Source organism: Falco peregrinus, chromosome 2, assembly GCF_023634155.1.
Source record: "Falco peregrinus isolate bFalPer1 chromosome 2, bFalPer1.pri, whole genome shotgun sequence".
NCBI classification, from domain to species: domain Eukaryota; kingdom Metazoa; phylum Chordata; class Aves; order Falconiformes; family Falconidae; genus Falco; species Falco peregrinus.
The window spans coordinates 4,242,607-4,267,084 of NC_073722.1; the positions used below are offsets into that span (position 1 = coordinate 4,242,607).

A 24,478-nucleotide genomic window follows, 5' to 3' on the forward strand; every position below is an offset into this window, starting at 1 on the left:
AGCACGGGTCACCCGGCCGCTCGCTGTTATTGGTCGCCTCTTCCCCTAGTCACCCCCTCCCTGTCTTCCCATTGGCCAGAGCAGCCAGTCTCTCCTCGCTCCCTTCTTTAGCTAACTGGCTCCTTGGCCAGTGACGTCTCCGTGCGGGCCCCTCTGATTGGCCCGGCGGCGGAGCGGAGGCGCCGATTGGCCGCTTCTGCTGCCCTTCCGATGCCCGCCGCTTGCTTCCTGGGGCGGCGGCCCTCCCTCGCCCAGCCCGCGGCGTCTCCCGTGACCTGCGGCCGCTCCCGGCTGACGCTGCCCGGCGCTGAGCTCTGGCCCGGGGCGGTGAGCGGCGCCCCGCTGTGGGGGGACGGGCCCGGCGTCGTGCCAGCGCCCGGCGGGCCAGCGGGGAGCTCCCGCAGCCGGGGCGGGCCGGGTAGGAGCGGCCGGCCTGGGCCGCCAAGGCGCCGCGCTAAGAGCCGCTCCGCTGCCGCCTCGCAGGCCGCCTGCCCGGGTGCAGCATGACCCCGACGCAGTGGGACTTCCCGGTGGAGCTGTGCTGCCGGCCCATGGCGTTTGTCACCCTCACCGGCTTGGATGTGGTGTATAACGCCGTGCACCGGGCCGTGTGGGACGCCTTCTGCGCCAACCGGAGGGCCGACCGCGTCCCCATCTCCTTCAAAGTGCTTCCCGGCGACCACGAGTACCCCAAGTGCAGGACGAAGGTAGCGAGCGGCGTGCGTCCCGGCTGCTCCCCGGCCCGGCGGGCCCGGCCCCACGGCGCTTTCAGGCCTCCGCCCCGCGGCGGGAGCCGGCGGCTGCCTGAGGGGAAGGGCCGCAGCAGGGGCTGGGCCGAGCGGCGCTGGGCCGGGCTCCTGCCGCCTTTCCCCCGCTGCTGGAGGGGGCCTGGGAGCGTGAAGTCAGAAAAACGGCCAGGGCTGAGGGGAAGCCAGGGGTGTTGCCAGGCGTGGGAAACCAGGGTGCCTTAGCTCATGAGCCAGAAGCAGAGAAAGCCAGTACGGTTTACTTTTTTGAGGCACTTGGTGTTCATTTAGTCAGCGTTAAGGTGTGCTTGTAAAATTTGAGCTTGAATGAAGCCTAGAGTTTAGCTCTGGAAGGAGGTAGGTGTTTGAAATCAGTATATTCTGAACAAGCGTTAAGCCTTCAAGTGAAGTGTGGCAGAAGGAATCGCTCTTCCTCTGCTTTCTGCCTTGCAGTGGCAGCTAAAAAGCAACGTTAATGGGTTTAGCCCTTGGAAAACTAGTAATTCTGTGATGCTGACAAAGAACAAGAATCCAGACTGGTTTCTCCCAGCTCTGTTTCAGAGCCCCGTTTTAAACAGAGCCTAATGTTTCTTTTAAGTGCGTGCAGTGTGCTTCTGGACTTGAGCCTTTTCTCCAGTCTACCTGGAATCTGTTCTTTGATGCTGATTATCTCAGATATCAGGCACCGAGGCCAGGTAACAAGGGGTATGACTTAATAGGAAGCAAAGGCTTGAGGGAAAGAATGTTAAAGGAAAGATGACAAACATATCCTCAAGTGACAAGAGTGATAGGAGCAATTATCTTTCTCCTGCTATAATTGTATGTAAATGGATGTGGTAGCTTGCTTTAATACCCACAATATTTTCAGAGGACGTCCTATGAATGGTATATTCCAAAAGGAATCCTGAAGACTGGTTGGATGAACAAACACCTGAATTTGGTTCCAGCACTTGTGGTGGTGTTCTATGAACTAGACTGGGATGAGCCACAATGGAAAGAGAAGCAGTTGGAATGTGCTACTCGAGTTGAAATTGTCAGGTAGAGTTTTTTCACTTGGTTCGTAATGTACTACGAGCTAGTGGTGTGAGTTGCAGAATCCTTTTTGCATTTTAAAATATATACATTTTTTTTTCTTAGACACAAATTAATGGAAAATTGAACTTTGCTTTTTAACGTGCAACTGACAGCAAAGAAACTTCTTTTAATGGTTTATTTGTCAGAGCTACTTAAGTAAAAACAGCCCCTGAAGTTTTGCTTGTTAAACTCAGCTGTCCCATCTGAACAAAAAAAGGAACACTGTGTTCTGTAGATGATGCAGCATATTGCTCTTCGGTGTTTTAACCATGTAACATTCTTTCACTGTTTCCATCTAGACTGGAATATCGTTTTGTTCTAATTCAGAAATAAGAAGTGAAACCTTGATGCTGTGTTATGTTGCTTTTGTTTTAGGCAAAGTTTGCAGGGAAGAAATACGAAAGTTGCCGTGGTTTTGATTCAGAAAAAAACACCATTACCTCCAGGTACTAGGAAAGTCTGTGCACAGTTGTGGTGATCTCATTTTGCAGAAGGCCTGATCAACTGAGTTATCATTTATCATGTTATCTGTAGTCCTTGACCTAATGTCATCTACATACATTAAATGCATTGTGGCTGCAGAAAGGTTTACAAATGGAAAGAGTGCTCCAGCCAGTTGGCCTTGAACATTTGATAATCCTTAAATTCTTCCTCTTAAGTCTACACAGTATCAAAAATAGTTTGCTAGTGTTAATACACATGATATGCCTCCTTTGAAACAAGTTGCATTTTAAACCTTGCTTGAGATCAAGAAAAGCTGTAAATGCAATGAGAACGTAGAGGAAGGGTATTTGATGCCTACAGAAGCTTTTTAGTTTAACTCTGTTTTAATCAATAACATCTTGGAGTCAAGTGGAGCTGTGAAATGTCATAGATTTTAACCTTATGTTTCTGTAGAGCTTCTGCTTCAGTTATAGCTGCCTACTTTCTAGAGTCTGGCAAACTTTTTTTTTCCCCTCTACCTGCTATATATGTTTGTCTTTTCTGGATGCTATTGTATTTCTCAAGATACAGGATATTTAATTCTGTGACAGAGATTAAAAACTTCTGTCATACTTGTAGGTTGTTGCTAGCTAAGCCACTCCTAGAATGTTTCTGCAATGTGTTCTGCTGGATGAAGCACATAGTACTCTAAAAGAAGCAAGAAAGAATGTGGTCTTAATCTGTATTAGATTTTCCCAGACCTTGTATTGGTCAGTCTTTTAGAGCTAGTTTGATGTTGCAGCACTGCATACTGCTTACTTGTGCTTTCCTTGACTTCACTAGGTGAAGATGTTATTGCATCAGAGAGGGCAGCGGCTTTATGTAATGCTTGTGACCTTTCTGGAAAATCCCTCTTTGTACTTCCACACACTGATCATCTTGTTGGCTATATTATAAGGTAAGTGACTGTAAAACACTGTTTTGCTCTTTGCTAATCACTGTTTTGCTCTGTTTGCTGATCATGGGTTGGTTTCCATGACACCAGGCCTGCTGGCAACAGATGGGGTACACCTGTCTGGAAGGGAGAAAATGGATCACAGAGTTAGCAGGGCTCATTGAGCTAGATTTGAAGGGGGAAAGGGATAAAGCCAGGCTTGCTAGAGATAAGCATGGGTGCAGGACACCAGTGTTGGAGGGACGAGATACTAGTGAGGTCCTTCGGTCTGCTGTCTCAGTAGGGAATAGGGGGTGGAGATCCATGCAGCAGCAGGAACACAAGGTGTATTGATGTGTTGTGTACAGCAGGAAAACTGTAGCTTAGCTGCTATTCTGGAAACGCAGTGGGATGACTCGTGTAACTGGAGTGCTGCAATGGATGGCTGTAAAAAAAAAAAAAAAGGGATGGGCAAGGAAGGAGAGAGCTGGTCGAGTAGCTTTGTGTGTTTGGGAGCGGTTTGATTGTCAAGAGCTTAATATTGGTGGTGATATGGTTGGGTTTATGGGTAAGAATCGGGGGAAGGCCAAGGCAGATATGGTGGGAGTCTGTTCTAGGCCACCCAACCAGGATGAAGAGGCAGATGAAATATTCTATAAGCAGTTTGGTGAAGTCTCACAGTCACTAGCCCTTGTTCTCATGGGAGACTTCAGCTTACCAGGTATCTGCTGGAAATACAATACAGCAGAGAGGAAGCAGTCTAGGAGGTTCCTGGATTCTGTGGAAGATAATGTACAGGCACAGCTGTGAGTAAGCCAGCTAAGGAAGACACCCCACTGGACCTCTTTGTGAACAGGGAAGTGGTTGGAGGCAGTCCTGGGCATAGCAATCACAAAATTATATAGCTTTCAATTCTCAGAGAAGTAATGGTGGGGGTCAGCAGAACTGCCACCTTGGGCTTCTGGAGGGCAGACTTTGGCCTGTTTAGGAGACTGGTTGACAGAGTCCCTTGGGAGACAGTCCTGAATGGCCAAGGGGTGCAGGTAGACTGGACATCCTTCAAGAAAGAAATGTGAAAGGTGCAGGAGCAGGCTGTCCCCATGTGCTGAAAGACAAGCTGGTGGAGAAGTCGTTTGGCCGGACTGAACAGAGAGCTTTGGCTGGAACTAGAGAGAAAGAGTTTATGACCTTTGGAAGAAGGGGCAGGCAACTCGGGAGGACTACAGGGATGTCGTGAGGCTATGCAGGGAGGCAATTAGAAGGGCCAAAGCCCAGTTAGAACTCAGACTGGCCACTGCCATAAAAGACAATAAAAAATGTTTCTATAAATACATTAGCAACAAAAGGAGGGCTAAGGAAGACTCTCCATCCTTTATTGGATGTAGCGGGGAAACGTAGTGACAAAGGATGAGAAAAAAGCTAAGGTACTTCATAATTCATCAGCAGCCCTGGTTAACTGGGGAAGTCCTAGTTGACTGGAGGTTAGCAAATGTGACGCCCATCTACAAGGATGGCTGGAAGGAGGCTCTGGGGAACTTCAGGACTGTCAGACCTCAGTTTCAGGGAAGATTATACAGCAAATTGTCTTGATTGCCATCCCATGACACATACAGGACAACTGGGTGATCAGGCCCAAGCAGCATGGGTTTATGAAAGGCAGGTCATGCTTGACCAACCTGATCACTTTCTATGACAAGGTGACCAACTTAGTGGATGAGCAAAAGGCTGTGGATGGTGTCTACCTAGACTTCAGTAAAGCCTTTGACACAGTTTCCCACAGCTTTTTCCTGGAGAAGCTGGCTGCTCATGGTTTGGACAGGTGTACTCTTAGCTGGGTAAAAAAAAACCCTGACTGGATGCCAGCCTGACAAGGAATGATGAATGGAGTTAAATCCAGTTGGTGTCTGGTCACAAGTGATGTTCCTCAGGGCTTAGTATTGGTGCCAGTTCTCTGTAGTATCTTTATCCGTGATGTTGACAGGGGGATAGAGTACACCCCTCAGTAAGCTTGTAGATGACACCAAGCTGGGTAGGAATGTTGATCTGCTTGCGGGTAGGAAAGCTCTACAGCAGGATCTGGACAGGGTGGATTGATGGGCGGAGGCCAGCTCGATAAAGTTCAGAAAGACTCAGTGCTGGGTCCTGCGCTTGGGCCACAACAACCCCACACAACACTACAGGCTTGGAGGAGGGTGGCTGGAAAGCTGCCAGGCAGAAAAGGACCTGGGGATGTTGGTCATCAGCTGGCTGAAAGTGAGCCAGAAGTGTGCCCAGGTGGCCAAGAAGGCCAACAGCATCCTGGCTGATAACTGAAATAGCGTGGCCAGCAGGACTGGGGCAGTGATCGTCCCCCTGTACTCTGCCCTGGGTGAGGCTGCACACCAAATCCTGGGTTCAGTTTTGGGCCCCTCACTGCAAGACAGATATTGAGGTGCTGGAGCAAGTCTGAAGGACAACAAAGCTGGTGAAATGTCTAGAGCACAAATCATATGGAGAGTGGCTGAGGGAACTGAGGTTGTTTAGCCTGGAGAAAAGGAGGCTCGGGGGAGACTTTATCACACTCTTCAGCTACTGTAGAGGAATTATAAAGGAATGAAGGCAGGTTAATTAACATTGATAAAAAACGGCTGTGGGTTGGCTGATGTGGATAATGTGCAGCTGTGGCTGGTTCCTACTAAGTAGTTAAATAGCTCTAAGGGGTATGGAAGAGGAGCACTGGATGAAGAGAGACCTTGAAGCAGAGGGAGGGGAGAGAGAGAGCACCCTGGATGTAGGAGAAACAAGGAGAAGTCCTGGGAGAAGGGGGCCTGAATGAGGAGAGGCTGGCTGGAAGAGGAGCCCGGAGAAGGAAGAATCTGGATGCAGCAGAGGCAAGAAGCAGGGTGGGCTGGCCTGGAGAGGATGAAGAAACGGCACGGACAGTAGATGGACTTTTGAGACCTTGTGGGGGATTGGTGGCTGTGCTGGGGCAAGGCCTGCTAACTACTTAGTTAACTGAAGTTAACTTGGTATGTGATGGTAAAAGTCTTGTTGCAGCTGGCTAGTTTTGATAGTGCTGCAACAAGCTACCTGCAATGAGGTTGTAGCAAGGTGGGCGTTGGTTTTTCTCCTGAGTAACGAGTGATAGGACAAGAGGAAATGGCCTCAAGTTGTGCCAGGGGAAGTTTAGATTGGATATTGGGAAAAATGCTTTCATGAAAGTTGTCTAACATTGGAGCAGGCTGCCCAGGGAAGTGGTTGAGTCAGTGTCCCTGGACGTATTTAAAAGACCTGTGGATGTGATGGTTAAGGACATGGTTTAGTGGTGGACTTGATAATGTTAGGTTAATGGTTGGATTTTATGATCTCTGAGGTCTTGTCCAACCTAAATGATTCAATGATTCTAATGGAGATGTTGATAGGTTAGGATGACTGCTATGTGGCACGCTTGTTGTAGACCAGCAGTGAATATTTTATCTGTTTGCTGGAATTCTTCAGGTTATTCTGCAACCTGATGAATTACACACAGCTCCCCTTTCTCTGTAAGGCTGAATAGTGACTGTCAGAGATGTTGCTTTTGAGGAAACATTATTAGATATCTCAAGACTTTCCTTTCCTCAGGTCAGGTAGAGGCAAAGTGGGTTTTTCTACCTCTACAGTGATTGTGGCCCCGCTGGTTCCAAATAATTTTCCCTACAAATGTTTTGTTAGGTGTAACTCTGTATTGGCAGGTCTTTGCTTTTTTTTCTCCCTACTTCCAGTCTGTATAGGTGTCTCTATGTGAAGTGGCATTTATCTGATTGCGAATGACTTAAAAATGTAATTTTTTAAGTTTCTTGGGCTTTCTGTTTTAATATTTACAAAGAATACAGCTTCAAATAAATTGTGAAGGCATTTCAAAAACAGAACAGGGAAAGGAAGACAGTCTTGTGTAGATCTAAAAAGAAGGGCTCAAATTAAGGCAAATCATGGTTTATTAAAATGAGTTACAATTTTTCCAGGTACGTTTGGGGAGAGGAGTCATGGTCTGAGAGACTAATTCTTCCTTCTCTCACCCTCATATTTTTATATAAACAGTAAAGTTGTCAACATGAACTAATGCTGCTGCTGTCATATCCAAGCTGCTCACAAACAGTGACTAAAACTGGTCAAAATAGAGTAATAGTTACTTCTAGTTTTTCATATTTTGCTCAGTATTAAAGAGAATGTTTACTGCACGTTAACTAGTGTAACCCTTTGCAAACTGCATATAACTGTGCTTTGATACAATACTGGCAACTGCCTTCCAAGTTTGTGGAAATAAAGCTATATCATTAGGCCTTAATAGGTCTTCATGACGTTTAAAAAAAAAAAACCACCATAAGTTTGAGCACATAATAATGTCAGAAATTCTGGTATTAGTAGTCTTTTTTTTTTGATAGTTACTACTATGAAATCTCAATTAAAAAAAGAGACTAATTTTTTTAACCCCTTAGACTGACTTGTCTTTTCTTACTCAGCCACAATATAAAACTAAAATAAGTATGATAGGTATATTTAACTGATCTTGTCTTCCTTTTGTGACTGAACTCATAGTTAAGTTGCTGTCCGTTGGTCTGTCCCGTTGTTTTTGTCACAGTCCTCTCTGTTGTGTGGCAAGCAGAACACAAGTTGAGATCTGCCTTAGTCAAAGTCTGCAGCGATCTCTTCTTGGCCAAATCACAGAAATGGTACTTCATCCTTTCTTTCCTGTGTGTGTCAGTGCTAATGAATGTATTAGTCTCCTGTATTCTGGTCTTGTTCTAGTTGACTTTACTCTTTATAATTTGATCATACGGTATACGCTGCTTGGATCTTCCTCAGCCTCATGCTGTATTCAGCGTTCTGGGCCTCTTTGTCTTTCTGTTCTCCCTCTGTGACTTACCTTTGGGCTATTTATGCTGCAAATGCAAGTTCAACTTTTACCTGTGCAACCCAGGTAGCTGATGATGTTGGGACAGAATGGTGAAACCTAGTCTGTTCCCTCGTAATTTTACCTTCCCACTCTTCCCACCACAGTCCAGCAAGTAAGATCTTGACCTGTTCAGACTTATCCCAGGAGCCTCAGCAAGGTTGGTTTGTGTTGACTGAGGCACCTCTCTACTTTCTGTTGCCTTGCAAAATCAGAATTTATCCTTAGACTGTCTTACATTAAATGTAGAGACTGTTGTATGAGAAATCGATCTAAAAAGCGCTCAAACCTACTTGTTCTACTTTGTGGTGCCCCTGTGTAAGGTTTTGTGTGATGAGTTTTTGTCTGCAGGCTCTTACCCTGTGTGGTAAGAGTTCAGTAATACCTCAAGCTACTTTGCCAGCCCTAAAGCAAAAATAATTAAAAATAACTTATTCTGAAGAGCTTCAGCATTTCTTTGTATGTGGGAGAAACTTAGTGGAACTTATAAGCAACTTTGTTGCAGGTTGGAAAATGCTTTCTACGAGCATGCACAGACTTACTATTATACAGAAATACGAAGAGTTAAATCTCATAAGGAGTTCTTGAACAAAACCACTCATCAGGTAATGTTCCCCTATTTTTGACATACTGTGCAAGCTACATTGCATGTTAAAACATGAAAATAAGGGTGGTTTGTTGCTTAAACATTTTTGTTCTCCCCGCTTCCAACTTGAGATGCCTTCTCTCGGTATAGAAAGTAAATTTGGCTTTATTTTCTGCAACTTAAACTTTGATTTTGATTGGGCTTGTTTTTACTTTTTGTCTTCTCCTATCTTCCTTAGAGGAAGAGCTGCAGCCCAAATATTAAGTTCTCAGATTAACTAAAAACTTTTGGGTTTTTTATCTATATAGTTTAACCTATTTGAATGTAGTATCTTAACAAGTTTGGGAAGTGCTTCCCATAGATATTTTTAACTTAAAAAGCTAAATCTAGTGCAACTTTGAGTTTTGCTTTTTAAATTGTTAATACCCGCTCAGATACACAAGGTTCTGTTGCGATTGCTAGCTTCCCTCTCTTGGAGGCTGGGGTCCAAGCGGTGAGCTCCGAACCAACAATCAATTCTGCTGGTGTAGAGGCTTTGGGGTGTTACAAAGCCTCTCCCCTGTTCCAGGGTAAAAGGCTTGGAACAGATTAAATCTGTTGAGAGATTGCTGCTGCATCGTGGTGGCAGAGAGTACTATTGGGTAAACAGTTGCATAGTCAGTTTTTCAAGTCAACTGCTATATTATGTACGTCTCTGAAATTATCACCTGTATCTCCTTTGTAGGTAACAGGTATGTTCAGATGTTTGAATGATGTACACTGGTTGTGTTTTGCAGCTTTTATTTGTTAGACACCAGTTCAAAATAGCATTCTTCAGTGAGCTGAAACAGGATACGCAGAATGCTCTCAAGTAAGATTCATGTAATCTTCCCTCACCCTCTCTACTCCAAGTTATTGCTAAGCCATAGACTGCAATAAATATTTTCCCGAATGCAAAAGTATTTAAACATGTATGTAAGGGGTGAGTTCTTCTCTGGGAAGAACACTCTGATTGGAAGGCTGTTTTCTGCTGTTGGCAATCCTGTTCTTCAATTTTATTATCTTGTATGATTTAAATGTAATTAAAGTATTCCTGCTTAGGAATTACAGAACTGCCTATAATCTTGTCCATGAATTGAGGGCTCATGAAACAAACATGCTGGAAATCAAGACTATGGCAGGATTTATAAACTACAAGGTAACAAGTGTACTTCTAATCTTTGCTTTTTTTTTTAGTAAAGTTGATGCATCTCTAACGTGTGAAGTTTTTAAAGTTCCGTTTTGTGTTGCTTTTAAGGAGATGGATTGGAAACAGCTATTGGTGGAATACCAATTACACTCAAACTTGCAAGGACTTCTGAATTCCACACAAAAGAAAGATCCTTAGCTGAAGTTTGGGAGTATCTTGAAGGGTTGGAGTTCATTTGAGATGCAGTAATCTGAAAGACTAGACTCCTTTAACTCTCACGCTGTCCAGGGGGAGTGGAAACAAGGGTTGCTTGTTCCTTGAATATTTCTGTCATCTTGCAAAGCTTAAGCCAGTATAGTTCAGTTCCTACTTGTTAGGAGGAAGAAAGTAACTCTAAGAATCAGACAATACTTTTGTGGTATTATGGGGGCTTTTAGGTAAAACAAAACTCTTCCACCATTGACAACAATTCTGGAGTGGGACTCCATCAAATTCCACTTGTAGACTGCAGACTTTGAAGATAATGATCTTCCTAGTGGCTCTTCAGTTCCGTCTTGAATTTGGTTGTGAGTTACGCACTTCTCCATTGATGGCTTGGGGGAGAAAGGAAAGAAAAATAACATTAGATGAAATAGAGGACTGCATGATTTCAGGTATAGCACATTATGGTTTACATCTCTTCTCTGTTTTCTATGCTATTTAAGCTCTTCAGAAATAGGTAAAATTCGTTTGTGGTTTTTTTTTTTTTTCCAGAGTGGCATGTTTGGTGTTTTTTGTTTTTTTTTTTTTTTTAAAGCTAATCCTTGGCAGCCTAACACAGTTATTTTTCCTCTTATTTTGATTTCTTCTAGATCTGTCGCCTCTGCTTTCAGCATAATACTCCACTGGATGCAATTGCTCAGTTCAGGAAACATATTGACTTGTGCAAGAAAAAAATAGGAAGTGCAGAACTGGCTTTTGAGCATGCTGCCTGGATGTCTAAACAGTATGTTTCTGTTTAATAATGTTTCTGGTTTTAGTTTTTAATTAACCTTGTGAAGTTCAATGTTTTACTTGTCTAGGCAAGGTACAGATTCAGAGCTCTTTATCGAAGAAGGAGATACACTAGATCATAACACCTGTATGGTGTTCTGTTTTGCACTGATTTTTGACTGCTTTTCTCTGGGAATAGCAGGGGATGACAAAAATACAGCCATAGGACTTAGATGCAAAAATTCAAACTAACAAGAACTTTAGACTAGTCTGTTTAAGGCTAACCAGAAATTGTAATTGTGTCCCTTTCAGTTCAAATTGCTGTTGTGTACATAACCTTGGTTATGAATTTTTTTAATAGGTTTCAGGCTTTTGGTGACTTGTTTGATGAAGCGATTAAGCTGGGATTGACAGCAATTCAAACTCAGAATCCAGGTTTCTATTACCAGCAGGCAGCCTACTATGCACAGGAACGGAAACAACTAGCAAGTATGCTTTGTAACCATGATGTAAGTTGGGAAGGGAGAAAATGCTTTGCAAATAAACAGGTAGTAAATTAGTTGTTTTAGTTTCAAGTCTTAGTGGAATAATTTGTATAATGTATAAATTAAATCCAAGGCAAGGAGATATGTTTTTCTGATATCTACTAACATTAAAAGTATTCATTATGTATTGGAAAAGTTAGTCCAGAACAAACATGTTGGTGTTTACTTTATTACAAATAATTCTGACATGTTTTTAAAATACTTATTTTTAAAATATATCTATATGCTTTCTACGTTTCTGGATACTTGAAAACTCGCTGTTTTGTTATTCCAGTATATTTTTCAATACATGCACCGTATCTGGTGACTTAGAGGAAGCAGAGAAACAAGGCGTTAGTGTTAGTGTGTGTAATGTGGCTGGTGGTTGCTGTTTTTGATGCTTGCCAGCAGAAGGGGTTGCATGGAAAATAGATCTCTGTGGTCCATTAAACTTACATGCTAATTGTATGAGGCTACTCTCCAGCTGACGTGTCCTGATTATTTAAAAACATTTTTGTTCTTATTGGTGCTATTTATTTGTTGTTCTGTGATTATCTTGTTAGGAACTAGCTTTAAAAAGGATTACCCAGTTACTCTTTAACAGTATTTGAGGTGAATGATGGTAAATGCAGTAAGATGTCAGACTGAGTGAGGAGTGTTTTAATGTTTGGATTTCCTGAAGAACCGCTTTTGTACAGGTGGCTGGCAAAGTTATATGTTTTAAAGTGAATGTCGTCTTTTATGTGCATGGGTATTAGAGCATCAAATCACTTTTAATGCTTTAAAATGAAACATGAATCCCTTTCTTATGTCTATATTTGCTGAATTTACAGTCCTCTGTGATATATCCCAGTCCGGATCCCCTGGAAACACAAACTGGAGTGCTTGATTTCTATGGGCAAAGACCATGGCGGCAGGGAATATTAAGTATGTTTCTGTGTCTTCTATCTGTGGTGGTTGGACAAATTTCTTTAGCTGTTGATTCTGCCAGGTGACTTAGTGGAAAAAGGGTTACATGCTAATGTCCACTGAGATAGATGCAGGGCTGGGACCTCCCTCTCTTTCGTTAGTTGGTGGTATGCAAAGTGTTTGATCTCTATAACAAAGAGCAAAAGGAACCGCAGGTTTATGCAGGATCAGGTATTCAGCAAAGTTGCATAAGCCCTACCGAAGCTCTGCTGCTGATTTGTTTCTATTGCTGCCTAAACTACCTGTCATCAGTGTGCTGCAGGAAAGCCTGACTGCAGTGAAATGCACTCCTGGGGAGAGAAGGAAAAGTAATGATGTCCTTGAATGCAATTGTTATAAATTCATCCTGCCATCCATACTGTGTCCTGTCAGCTGTAGACAGGAATTCATGACTTCTTATTTTTCCTGGGAGGGGAAAAAAAAAAAAGCTTTTTGGATTTCAAAATGGATTGAGAGGATGCAATGACTAGATTTTAATCTAAGAAAGGAGTTTGTGGGTTTCATATTAAGGAGGATGCTTTCTCAGAAGTTCAGACTTTGAATGTACAGCTTTGAGCTATCTATGAAGATACATACAGTTCTGATACATTCATTGTTGACTGTGGTTTCACTTTCCTTTCTCCCTCTCCACTTGGTCTCCTATTTTGTATTCTCTGCATATCCTTTGGGCTTTGCCACTTTACCACTGCCCTCTTTAAAAGACTATTCCATTTACTGTAGAGATAGTCTAACCTCTTCTGTTCAAGCATTAATGTTTTAAAATTAGCTAGACTCTACTGTCAAGGTTAAGCAGTTTAACAGGTAAAGTTTCTCTTCATCTTAATGTATTCAGTTTTTTTTGGTTTCCGCAGGAGTTTATAGTCTTTTAAATCCCTGTACGGTTCTTCATATGCTGGCATTCTCTACTGCTAGAAAAATGAGTTTGAATCCTTTCTTGAGATTGGATAGGAAAAGGGCTACAAACTTGTCTTAACATAATAGATACAGTTAAAGACTAGGGGTTGTCTTACTGTAATTTGCTACTTTTGGGTAGCTTCAGATAGTCTTTTAAACAAAAGGCAAGATACTTGTTTCAGATTTCCTCTTCTAGAACATGGAGGATGGGTGAGTTCTTAAAGTGATGTATCAGTCTCTTGGGCAAAAGAATGTTGAAGAGTTTGAGTGTGCTTGAATTGGAGTGTGAATGGCATATAGCTCATCACGTAAATAGTTCCCTTTGGGTCAGGACAAAATTCTAATTTCATGGATTTTTCATTGTCTTATGCAGGCTTTGATTTTTCTGATCCTGAAAAGGAGAAGATGGGAATTCTATCCCTACAGTTGAAAGAGAAAAATGTCCTTCACTCGGTAAGTTCTATTCTGAAAAAAACCCAAAAGAATCTAGTGTTTGACATTGTCTTAATGTTTGCATATATAATTATATCAGTAATGGTTTTATCTGTTAGGAGCTAATAATCACTTTGTTGAGTAATGCTGTGGCGCAGTTCAAGAAATACAAATGTCCAAGAATGAAAAGTCATTTAAGTGAGTATAAATAATCATACGATTTTTTTAAAAATTGATTTTGCACAGGATTTTGGTATTGATCTGGAACATTGTTCTTTATATTTTATTTTTATCAGTGGTTCAAATGGGAGAAGAATATTACTACGCTAAAGACTATGCCAAAGCTTTGAAGTGAGTACCATCCATGGTTGCTTCTTTCACGTCCTAGTCTTCCTAAGACCCTGTGTCTTATTGCTATGGAATAATGTTGGAAGCTCATTTAAGATGCTCCTTGTAGCTGGATTTGATCGAAGCACAGGCTTTGGAGTCTATGAACTCCACTCACGTTAAAGAAAGCAAACCAGATATGTGTCAGTTATTAAGAGTATAAAAACTTCCTGCTGTAAGCTTCTGTGGGAGTTTGCCTTATTGGGCAAATATTATTTGCTTCTAGCACACTGATTGAGTGTGCTTCGTGTGCTACACACACACCCCCCAAAAGCGATTTCTGAAACTTGCAATGAGTATAGTTACATCTAATTACTGACTTTATAGTTGCAACACTCAAGAAATACGGAAATGTAGATGAATTCAATTTTTATTTATATACCAGGAAATTAGCAGAAGGAATATTTTTTTATTGCTGTAGTTCTCTGCTGTTAATGACTACAGAGCTAGGAAAGTGTAGTGCTGAGGTACAGCTACCTTTTCTGAAGGATGTGTCTTATGCTTAGTTTCTTAAATGTATTTTTAAGGGGAGACAGAGTCATGGTCATGTTACGCAGGAGTCCCACACTCCTGATTCCACTAATTAGGTTTCAAAGATCACATGTTGTAAAGGGAACATGTCTGAGGTAGGAGAAATGTGTTTGTTGTTGTTACTAGCTGACTGGAAGCTACATGGAGAAGATAAACTATGATAAGCAGATCAGTTTATATTGAGCCTAATTCTTGTACGTACAAGCATTTCTTATATTTAGGTAGATTTTTCTGAGGTATGCAGAAACTCTTTGTCTTCAACAGTTGAACAGAGGTTTTTCTAAAAAAAAAAAAAAAAAAAAAAACCAACCAAAATCACTTCTCTGCTTTGCTAGTAATAGCAAACATTGCTCAGCATTAAAACAGTATCAAGATGTGTGGTTTTGCCTCATAAAGATTGATGCATGTGTGGTTTGCAGGTCTTTGAAACCCTTGAAGGGAGCAGGGGATAGAGGGTTAGAAGGGAAAAGAAGCATCTCTGCTTAAGGAACATTAAAATTCTTCAGATTGGAAGGGGACTTTGCTGTGGGATTTTGGTTTGCTTCTTAAAACTTACCACATACTCAATAGTAAAGCATATTTTTAATGCAATGCTGGGATTAAGACTCTTCTGTCCAGTTGTTGTTTTGCTAGTTCTTTATGTGAAGACTGGTGAGTTTTCCTGTTGTTCTCTCTTGTGAAATTTGTTCTAGCCTGAAATAGAAAATTAATGGAATAGATGGTTTCTTCACAATATTTTTATGCCATTTTCAATAAATCATTGCCACATGTAAACAGTAGACTTTAATTTAGCGCTTGTATTGGTGGAGATTAATTTTGTATTAATGATACCAAATAAATACAAGCTTCTAAAAAATATTGATGTGTACAACTTGGTTTTCTCTCAATTTCACTGTGTTGCAGGCTCTTGGATTATGTTATGTGTGAATATCGCAGTGAAGGATGGTGGACTCTTCTCACTTCCATATTGACGACAGCTCTCAAATGTTCATATTTAATGGCCCAGCTAAAAGATTATATAACGTACTCTTTAGAACTACTTGGTAGAGGTATTCTTTTAAGACACGTACTCAGCCTATACAGAAATATTAAAGTACATGTATTTGGAATCCTGACAAATTGTTGTTAGACACAGTGCTTATTAGTACTTCAAATTATTTGACTACAAAATAACTGTGCTGATTCTTAATACCTTAGCTTGTGTGGTAGAAGCTGAATTTTTTTGCTTTTCTATTGCAAAATTCATTACATACAAACAGACTGCATCAGGATATCTGAGGCACAGAGCTTTGCTTGAGGCTGCTCAAATAATGTAACAGAAACTTCCTGAGCTTTGGGATGGGAGAAGAACTGTAACATAGCTAAAGGTGAAAACTACTTTTCCTAATAAGTAACAAAGCTAGCACAATTTTTCTGGACTTTAAAATCCCAAATGTGCTTCTCTTAAACTTTTTACTAGGAATCTGATGATGAAATATGCACATGGTGTGTTTCAGGGAAGAAATGTGACATAAGGTGGCTGTACAGTAATAATGCAAGCCCCCTGCTTCGTATAATGTTTGTTACTTGACATTGCAGAAAAGGTCCTTTTGTGCCCTAAACTGCTAACTAATACCACTGTTGGGTAGGCGTCTTAAAAATGGGTTTGTACCTTCCCCTAGCTAGCCAGGGTACTCTGCTTTGTATTCAAGAATAGCCAATGAGACAAACCTACCTTTCCTCATCTTCAAGAGAAGAGTGCTAATTTTAATTAGTCCTTTTTCTTCCTGTCACCTTCTCTAGCTGTTGTTTCTAATATTATCTGAGCTTGCCTCTTTGCATGTTATGGATTTTGTACTGTTTCTTCAGTTTTTAAACATAAATAACAAGAAGGTATAGATAGTATTCTCTTGGGGGTTTTGTCCAATAAATTATAAGATGCTTAACCAGTAAATGTTTCACTTGGTTCCAGTGGAAGTAAGAGGAAACATGTAGGAAGGGGGAAGTCCTGAAAACTGAATGACTCCTTCATTACTGATAGACGGATGTTACAATTTTTTTTTCCCAGACTGTGTTTTTTGAAACAAACAAAAAAAAAAAGTAAGGAGACTTGCTTTGGTTTTGCTTTGTTTTTTAGCATCTACTCTTAAAGAAGATCAGAAATCACAAATAGAAAAAAATCTGATGAAAGTTCTAATGGTAAGTCACAAAACTCCTACTACCCTTTTAGATAATCTTAAGAGTGTTAGTGTTTGGTAACCTTCTTTTATTGTTGTTTGTAATCTTCTGTCTGGATGCAGAATGAAAGCCCTGATCCTGAACCTGATTGTGATGCAGTTGCTGTTAAAGCATCACAAAAATTGTGGGCTGACCGTGTTTCCTTGGCAGGCAGTAATATTTTTACAATAGAAGTCCAAGATTTTATACCATTTGGTAAGTAAGAAAGCAACTTTACAACTATGTCAAAATTTATGATCTGGTGTATCTTGAAAATAACTCATTAGGAAAAAATATAAAGTGTGTATTAAAGGCAGCAACACTGAAACACTTGTTTCAGCACCGCTCTGTTCTTCATCTAAATCAGTAAGATAAGAAATCACGGGAGAGAAGCCAGTGATCTCTTAGCCCTGAAACGGATTACTAAAGAATCCCTTGCTTTTTGAAAGACTTCTGTCATTCTGGTGTGCTTTGAAGTCAGATTCTGAGGAAAAAGGGCAGAATGTGTGTGAAGTAGTACTTCCCACAGAAGGGGAACGTGAATGAGCATTACCTATAGAAGTCTAAACATACAGGATGTTGTTTGTTTGTTTTTTTTCCTGCTGGACATCTGCTTCTCCTCTCCTCTGCAAAGATTTTGGCAGAGTGCTGAAAATCAGCTTTCTGTGACAGTGTTAGTAGCCTAATCTGTGCCACTTACCTACAAAGTAAAGTTTTAAGAGTATACACAGAACAATCCTTAACACAATTATTTCAAGAGTGTGCTTCTAGAACTAAATGTTGTAGTTTGTGTTTGAACACCTACTTCTTTATTTATCTTTTTTTATTTCCAGTGCAATGCAAAGCGAAATTTCTTGCTCCTAGTTTTCATGTTGATGTTCCTGTGCAGTTTGATGTGTATTTGAGAGCTGATTGTCCTCATCCTATCAGGTTTTCGAAGCTCTGCATCAGTTTCAATAATCAGGTAACCATGTTCTATTTCTGACCTAGTGATAGAAGCTTATCATAAGAATGAAATAATATCAATGTTTTTAAACATAAAAAAATTCAAAAGTTCTTTTCCAAGATTGTATGGATATTTAAGTTGGAAAGGTGCTTTTTCTTTTTGCGTTATCTTTTCCTTTTGACAAGTGTATTGATACTGTGATAAAACTCCCAAATGCAGTTCATCTATTATATCCTCGTTATTCTACTAAGCTGTCTGTAAAGTTTCAGAAAGATCATTTTAATGTCTTATTTCTCTTGATGTTCTTGCATGAAGTTACATTAATATAATTGGTATCTTGTACCAAAGAATTGCATTGTAATTACTTGCTAAGTCATCTTCAGCAGTGTGAAAAGCAGCAAGAATCCATATAGTTCAATCTGGTAACACGGAGCCTTAATATTTGCTGTGCTACCATTACTCTCTAAAGATGTCTTGAGTCTGGATTTACCAGCTTTTTTCCCCGCTCCTCCATTGTAGGATTACAACCAATACTGTGTGGTAGAAGAAGCCTATCAAAAAAGTGATATTCTAGAACACTCATCGCAAGGAACGATGTGCTTAGTCCCTGGCAGAACGAGAAAGTTCACTTTCAAATTCGTTGCAAAAACTGAAGATGTAGGAAAGAAGATTGAGGTTTGTCAACTTGTTTTACACCTTTCTTACTGGTGCTTACAAAGAACTCAAAACTACAAAGCTGCCTCCAATCTGGCAGCAGTTACTAGTGTCACTGCATTTCCAAATGTTTGAATTCTCGAAATGAAGTACCAAAAATGAGTGCAATTTTATTGACAATGCCAAGACAAAAAATTATCACAAAAACTTAAGTATTAATTCAAGATTGGTTTTTTTGTTTGTTTTTTTTTCATATGTGCAATACGTTAAAAAGAAGCCTGGTGGGGGGAGGTGCATGAAGGGAAGGGTGGTGTAGCACTATGGGAGGGTAGGAAACTACAAAGTCCTACACCACACACACCCGAGTGATACTTTTCCTACTACGGTTTCGTTAAATGGAATCTTGAAGTGGTGAGGTGTCTTTGGTCTGCAAGGCTGCCAGAAGCTTTTTGGTGATACCCATCTTTATTGTGCCTGTATGTATTGGAAAACTATATTCTTACAGAGGTGATCTGAAGACAAAGTGATCAGTAGATGTTTAAATTTGTGTCTATCAGATCACCTCTGTGGATTTGATCCTGGGAAGCGAATCTGGCCGATGTGTGGTACTGAACTGGCGTGGGGGAGGTGGAGATGCTGCTTCGTCTCAAGAAGCATTGCAGGCAGCACGATCCTTCAGGCGAAGACCTAAGCTTCCAGATAATGAAGTGCACTGGGACAGTTTGACTATTCAGGCAAGCACTATGTGAGTAAAAAATTGAAAATAAGTATATAATGTATCACTGAGAGTCTCCTGTGAAGTCCTGATTACTCTGCCCAAAAGAAGACAACAGATTTGTTGGGACTACTTTAATATGAGCTTTTTAGTATGTCACTGCTTAACTGGGGATAAGATAGGTATTATCTTAATTCTTTAGGACTTTTGAAGCTCCAGATAGCTAGAAGTACAGGAAAAGCTTGCCTCTATCCCTGAGTATATCAAATATGCTTTGGTTCTCCCCTTCACCTAACCTTGCTAGGCAGACTTTCCCAGATTTTTGTGCAAACTAGGAGGTGGTTTTGTTCTTTTACAAAAGCCATCACACAAAGAAAGAATCCCTAAGAAAATTTATTGGAAATAATTATTAATAAATAGGCTAGCTCTAATTTAGATGTATTCAAGGGAATTAAATCCAGTTGCTGTTGGGGGTACTTTTTCCTGGCAGAACATCTGAACCATTAATGTTTGTTACTAGGGTTCCAAAATGTTTTCCCATCATGTTGCTTTTCAGGAGTCTTGCATATCCTAGTTGAATAGGCCGGTGGTTGTCAGGACTGTCTTACACAATAGGCTGTTTTAATCTCCTTTAAACTAGGCTTAAAAACTTCTTATCTAAGAAACATACAATAACTGAGTCTTGTCCTTTTTTTTCTTAAAGGATTATTTCTAGAGTGCCAAACATTTCTGTTCAGCTCCGTCATGAACCTCCTGCCCTGACTAATGAAATGTATTGTTTGATTGTGACAATCCAGTCACATGAGGAGACAGTGGCCAAAGATGTTAAGCTTACAGCGGGTCTAAAGCCAGGTATTTGGGGTTATTTCCTTTTAATCCAGCAGTCTTCTAATTGACTCCTTGTTCTTGATGCTATGCAGAGAAATAAGAGTAAAAGGGTCTCCTGCAGTAATTAAGACTCAAACCAAAGTGAAGGTTGGGACTGGCGAGATACTAGTGTCAGAAGAAGAGCTAACAGACTAATTCAGTTATGGTTATCCTAACCACTGCTTGTCAGTGCTGTCTACATGGGTACTTTCAAAACATGTCTTTACAAGCTTGAAAGAAAACATGGAAGCTTTTGTATTCCTCCTTAATCTTTTATTTAATTGCTCATAACTAAATTTTTCTTTTCCCAAGAGATGGATCTTTTTCTTGCTGAGATGAAAGCATTAAGACAGTACTAAATAAAACGGTTTCTAAATATAGCCACTGTGGCTTTTCTGCCACAATTTTTTTTTTTTTTTTCCCCTTGCCCTGGACAGCATGGTTTGGTCTTCAAGCTACTTGACATTTGGGGACTGGTGGTGAACTGAAGCGCTATTCCTTCAAATTAAAAAGAAAAAATGCAAATATTACATGTCCTAGTTATCTGTATGTAGTTGTTGCTGACAGTTTTCAATATTTGAAGTCCAAATGTCATACTCGGTACACCTCTTTGTAGCAATTATCCTAAAAGGCAAAAATATTTTTAAGCCACTAGCTTATAGGATGTAATATGTGCTGTGTATTCTGAAATAAAACCACATTCCCTGTACATTTGGATGGTTCATTAAAGTCAGTGGAGTGTTCTTTAAACTTACTTAATTGGATGCTTGGGCTTGGCTCCGAAAGCAGTGTTTAATCGTTGGTCTTGACATTTATTTTTTTCTCCACTTGGTCTTGACTCTTAACACGTAATACAAGGTCAGTGTGGGCTTGCTGATTACATTAAAAGAACAATTGAAATCTGACATTTCATTTATAGGGAAGGTGACTTTTTTACAGTTGCAACTCTGGCAAGATGTGCCTTGTTTTGCTTTGAAAATGATCCCACGTGGTTGCAGTAATGCTATTATTCTAGTCAACCTCTGACTTAACGGTGTCATTTAACATGTATACATTTGTTTTCACATCTCTTTGACATGGATTCAGAACAATTTTAAAGGATGTAAAATCATTAAGTCATGCTCTTGAAAACAGAAGAGTGAAACTTCCTTTTTACATCATATGGAGTACCAAGAAAAACTTAGGTCGCATAATCATGTTGTATTTTGTGTATGGTAGAGAACATCTGGATTTTTGAGATTATTTTTTGGCCTTTTGACCCTGACCCATGTGGGATGTGAACTCTCCAATTCAGAAAACTGTAGATGTTGTCAGATTTACCCTCTTGGTACTCTTGAAAGATTCCCTCAACCAAAGGAACGATGTTTGTTTGTCATGCATTTCTTCTCGAGATGAATATTTTATTATTTTTAGTTACTGCTTTCATGCTGCAGTGGTGTAAACCTGTGTTGGATATGAAGCCTATTTTGAATCCTAGGGCAAGATGCCAACCTGACTCAGAAAACTCAAGTGACTCTTCATGGAACAGATGCATGTGATGACTCCTTTCCTGCACTGCTTCCCGATATCCCTGTAGGAGACTTGCAACCAGGGGAAAAGGTGAAGGCGTAAAACCTTCTTTATATATCACACTGAAGAAAATGGGGATCAACTAATAAACTCTTAGAAGGACCTATGTTTACTTTCAAATATCTGAACTGGTAAATGAAATGCTTATGGCATACTTTACCTATTGTTTACTTAAAGTTTCTTTAGCTAGATCCCCTTTTGGACTAAATTTGGGAGTAAGGTACGTTCTGGGACTGATAACAGCTGGGAGATAAGAAATAAAATAAGGAGGCTAATCTCAGCAGTTTAAATGCACTGCCTAACGGACAGGAGATAATAATAGTCAGCAAGTGCGATTCGGCATGGTAGAGGATCAAATATGCAGATGTTGCACCAAACTGGAATTGTGACTAGTAAATTAGAAGTTGGGTATATTACACAGTAATGATTCTTTTCCTGTACCCTTAAGTAACAGACAAGCATCAGTAGTGAAGCAACTGGAGCTGTGCTACTCTGATTAAAGTAATTCACTAAATTACTAAGATCACGCATTGTAGGAGATTCTTTATGGTCAAAGTAATATCCATTCTGCTATTGCCCTCTTGGACCAAGTAAGATATTTAACAAGTTTTGGACAGCTCTAGGCCCAGTTAATATAATTTAGGTATCGTTTGGCTCATATTGTCTCCTTTATTTTGCAGCTGGAAAAACCAATATACATTCGTTGTGGAACAGTTGGTGCAAGAATGTTTCTGGTTTACGTTTCTTACTTAGTCAACACTGTCGTTGAGGGGAAAGAAATCATCTGCAAGTGCCACCGGGTAGGATGTAAAGATGTACTAGTTGCTGGAGATAATGAAATACAAGAAATATTCTCAATCTAAAGGCTGTCTTTCCAAGGCTCTTAGAAGCCTTTCTAGTAGACAGAAAAAAATGCTAAATTAGCTGTATGGTAGACCAGTTTAGGGTGAGCACTTTCATAAGAATAATCAGAATAAGTGTTTCGTTAAATATCTTAAAGATACATTCTGCCCTGAGGAGGAATTAGTTAAAATAAAGATTAAAAATAACTTTACGTTAGTAACCTTTGACAACAATAGCCAGGTCTGAAACTGAATATAACTTTTTTCCTCCCTCTTCTTCCCACCCTTTTTGTTATCTATACAGGATGAAACTGTAACCATAGAAACAGTATTTCCTTTTGACGTTGCTGTCAAATTTGTCTCCACGAAGGTATGTGTTTGAAAAGTTGCTGATATCTTGGGAGTCACGCCACTTTCGGTAGTCGCACCCTGTTTAGTTAAAATAGCCAGAGCTTGTGTCTCTCTTGACAGTTGGAGCACTTGGACAGAGTATTTGCAGATTTACCATTTTTACTGATGACTGACATCCTGAGTGCCTCTCCTTGGCCTCTCACTATTGTAACCAGCCAGTTACAGCTGTCAGCTTCCATGACCCCAGTAGATCAACTGGAATCTTACGTGGAGAATGGTAAGTTTTCTTAGCTTATCCTCTCTATAAGGAGGATGCTGTTTGCATGAGTTGGGAGAAAGAAATGGGGACATTTTAAACAGCATTTGCTTATCAAACTCTAAATGGAAGAAAGCTGGTTAATAATGTAAGTTGTGTTCTGGCAAACAACTATCAGTATGCTTCAAAAAAGTAGTTCTACTTCACTAGATCAAGTAAATAGACTTGAATGATGGATGGTAACCAAAATTTTAAATGTAACAGGCTTAAGGGAAAGCACCTGAAAGTACTTCTGATATGCAACTTCTTAGATATCCATGTGAAAACATACTCAATATTTCCAGTGTTTGAGGTGCATTTACTTTCTGGAATGCAAACACTTTACCACCTGATACAGGCAGCATCCAAAGGCTGAAGTGTTCCATGTATGTGATTGTAGTTGTGAAATTGAAAAATGCGAAGCTAAGCAGGTTGGGCTATAAAGAACAGTTAGAACTGAACATATATATATATATATATATATTTAATCCTAACAGTTTAACTTGTTACTTAAATGTTAAATAAAATTTAAAAATCCTGCAGGTCTCAATTTTGAAGAGTGCAGCATGTTAACTTTAAAGTCAAATAAATGGCGTACTTAGCAGTAGAGCTGATCCAAAATCTTACAGCAAAATGTTGTCTTTGCATTTGCTGAGTCAGAGATGTGAAAATGTGTGTATTCTGTCAAAACTTGGAATACAATGCAGCAGTCTGGGTGGCTGCCTGATCGTGGAGCAGCTGTCTGCCAGTGTAATCAAGGACTTGCAAGACTCTACTTCCTCCGTAGATTCAAGGATTACCTGGCAAAAAGTAATTTTCCCAGGTCCTTTAGTCTTCAAACTATGGTGTTTCATCTTCAGCTCTGGCACCTTGTGCTTCATGGCTTCTGGTTGATGCTTCTGAAGAGCAAACTGCCAGGAGGTTTGAACCCCTTCAGATACCAGCTATTCAGCTGTCCACTTTTTTGTTGACGATTTATTTTTTTTCACTTGTAAGACCTAAATATTAATGACTAATTTTGAATGACCGGAACATCTATTATCTTAGTACTTTTTTTTTTAATCACTCCAAGTGAAAAGGTACTTTTTTCTTTAGTTCATTCAAGTGGAGAGAGAGAAAGAAAAAATCAAAAAGAGTGAAAACTCAAAGCTAGTAGATTCTTCTTGTTTCCTCTCTCTTGTTTGGATGGGAGAGGAGAAATGTCCATGTTTGTTTTCATTTTGAAATGAGAGAGGTCTTATGCTGATGTCTTGAAATTTGCTGTGGGAGAAGTACAGAATTTGAATTGGCATTATTTTTGCTTTTGTGTGTGTGTGCACAAACTCTACATTTGCAATGACTTGTTTTGTGTGTGTATGAAAGACTGCATAGTGCTGTTCAGAAAGTAAACTCACATTTGTATACATCACCTTTTCGTGTACTGGGATACTTCACAATCTTTATTGAATGCATGTATTACATAGGTATGCTTTGCAAAGCACTTCAAAGACCTTT

General features: G+C 40.2%; 1 protein-coding gene across 2 annotated transcripts in view; it reads left to right on the plus strand.

The window, feature by feature from the left end:
- The first annotated feature begins 226 nt into the window (after positions 1-226).
- TRAPPC11 (trafficking protein particle complex subunit 11) overlaps positions 227-24,478 on the plus strand; it is a 29,274-nt gene continuing 5,022 nt past the window's right edge. The window contains exons 1-24 of one of the 2 annotated variants that reach the window (XM_055795127.1): positions 227-707; positions 1,615-1,784; positions 2,196-2,266; positions 3,087-3,201; positions 8,592-8,691; positions 9,449-9,522; positions 9,753-9,849; positions 10,692-10,825; positions 11,174-11,321; positions 12,170-12,263; positions 13,573-13,652; positions 13,751-13,829; positions 13,928-13,982; positions 15,453-15,598; positions 16,666-16,727; positions 16,829-16,961; positions 17,579-17,709; positions 18,211-18,366; positions 18,903-19,090; positions 19,764-19,912; positions 21,405-21,526; positions 22,177-22,296; positions 22,643-22,708; positions 22,810-22,966. In XM_055795127.1, coding sequence (XP_055651102.1) covers positions 504-707; positions 1,615-1,784; positions 2,196-2,266; positions 3,087-3,201; positions 8,592-8,691; positions 9,449-9,522; positions 9,753-9,849; positions 10,692-10,825; positions 11,174-11,321; positions 12,170-12,263; positions 13,573-13,652; positions 13,751-13,829; positions 13,928-13,982; positions 15,453-15,598; positions 16,666-16,727; positions 16,829-16,961; positions 17,579-17,709; positions 18,211-18,366; positions 18,903-19,090; positions 19,764-19,912; positions 21,405-21,526; positions 22,177-22,296; positions 22,643-22,708; positions 22,810-22,966 — 2,851 coding nt within the window. In that variant the 5' untranslated portion in view covers positions 227-503. The remainder of the gene's footprint in view (positions 708-1,614; positions 1,785-2,195; positions 2,267-3,086; positions 3,202-8,591; positions 8,692-9,448; positions 9,523-9,752; positions 9,850-10,691; positions 10,826-11,173; positions 11,322-12,169; positions 12,264-13,572; positions 13,653-13,750; positions 13,830-13,927; positions 13,983-15,452; positions 15,599-16,665; positions 16,728-16,828; positions 16,962-17,578; positions 17,710-18,210; positions 18,367-18,902; positions 19,091-19,763; positions 19,913-21,404; positions 21,527-22,176; positions 22,297-22,642; positions 22,709-22,809; positions 22,967-24,478) is intronic. The other variant, XM_055795126.1, reaches the window with a different exon arrangement.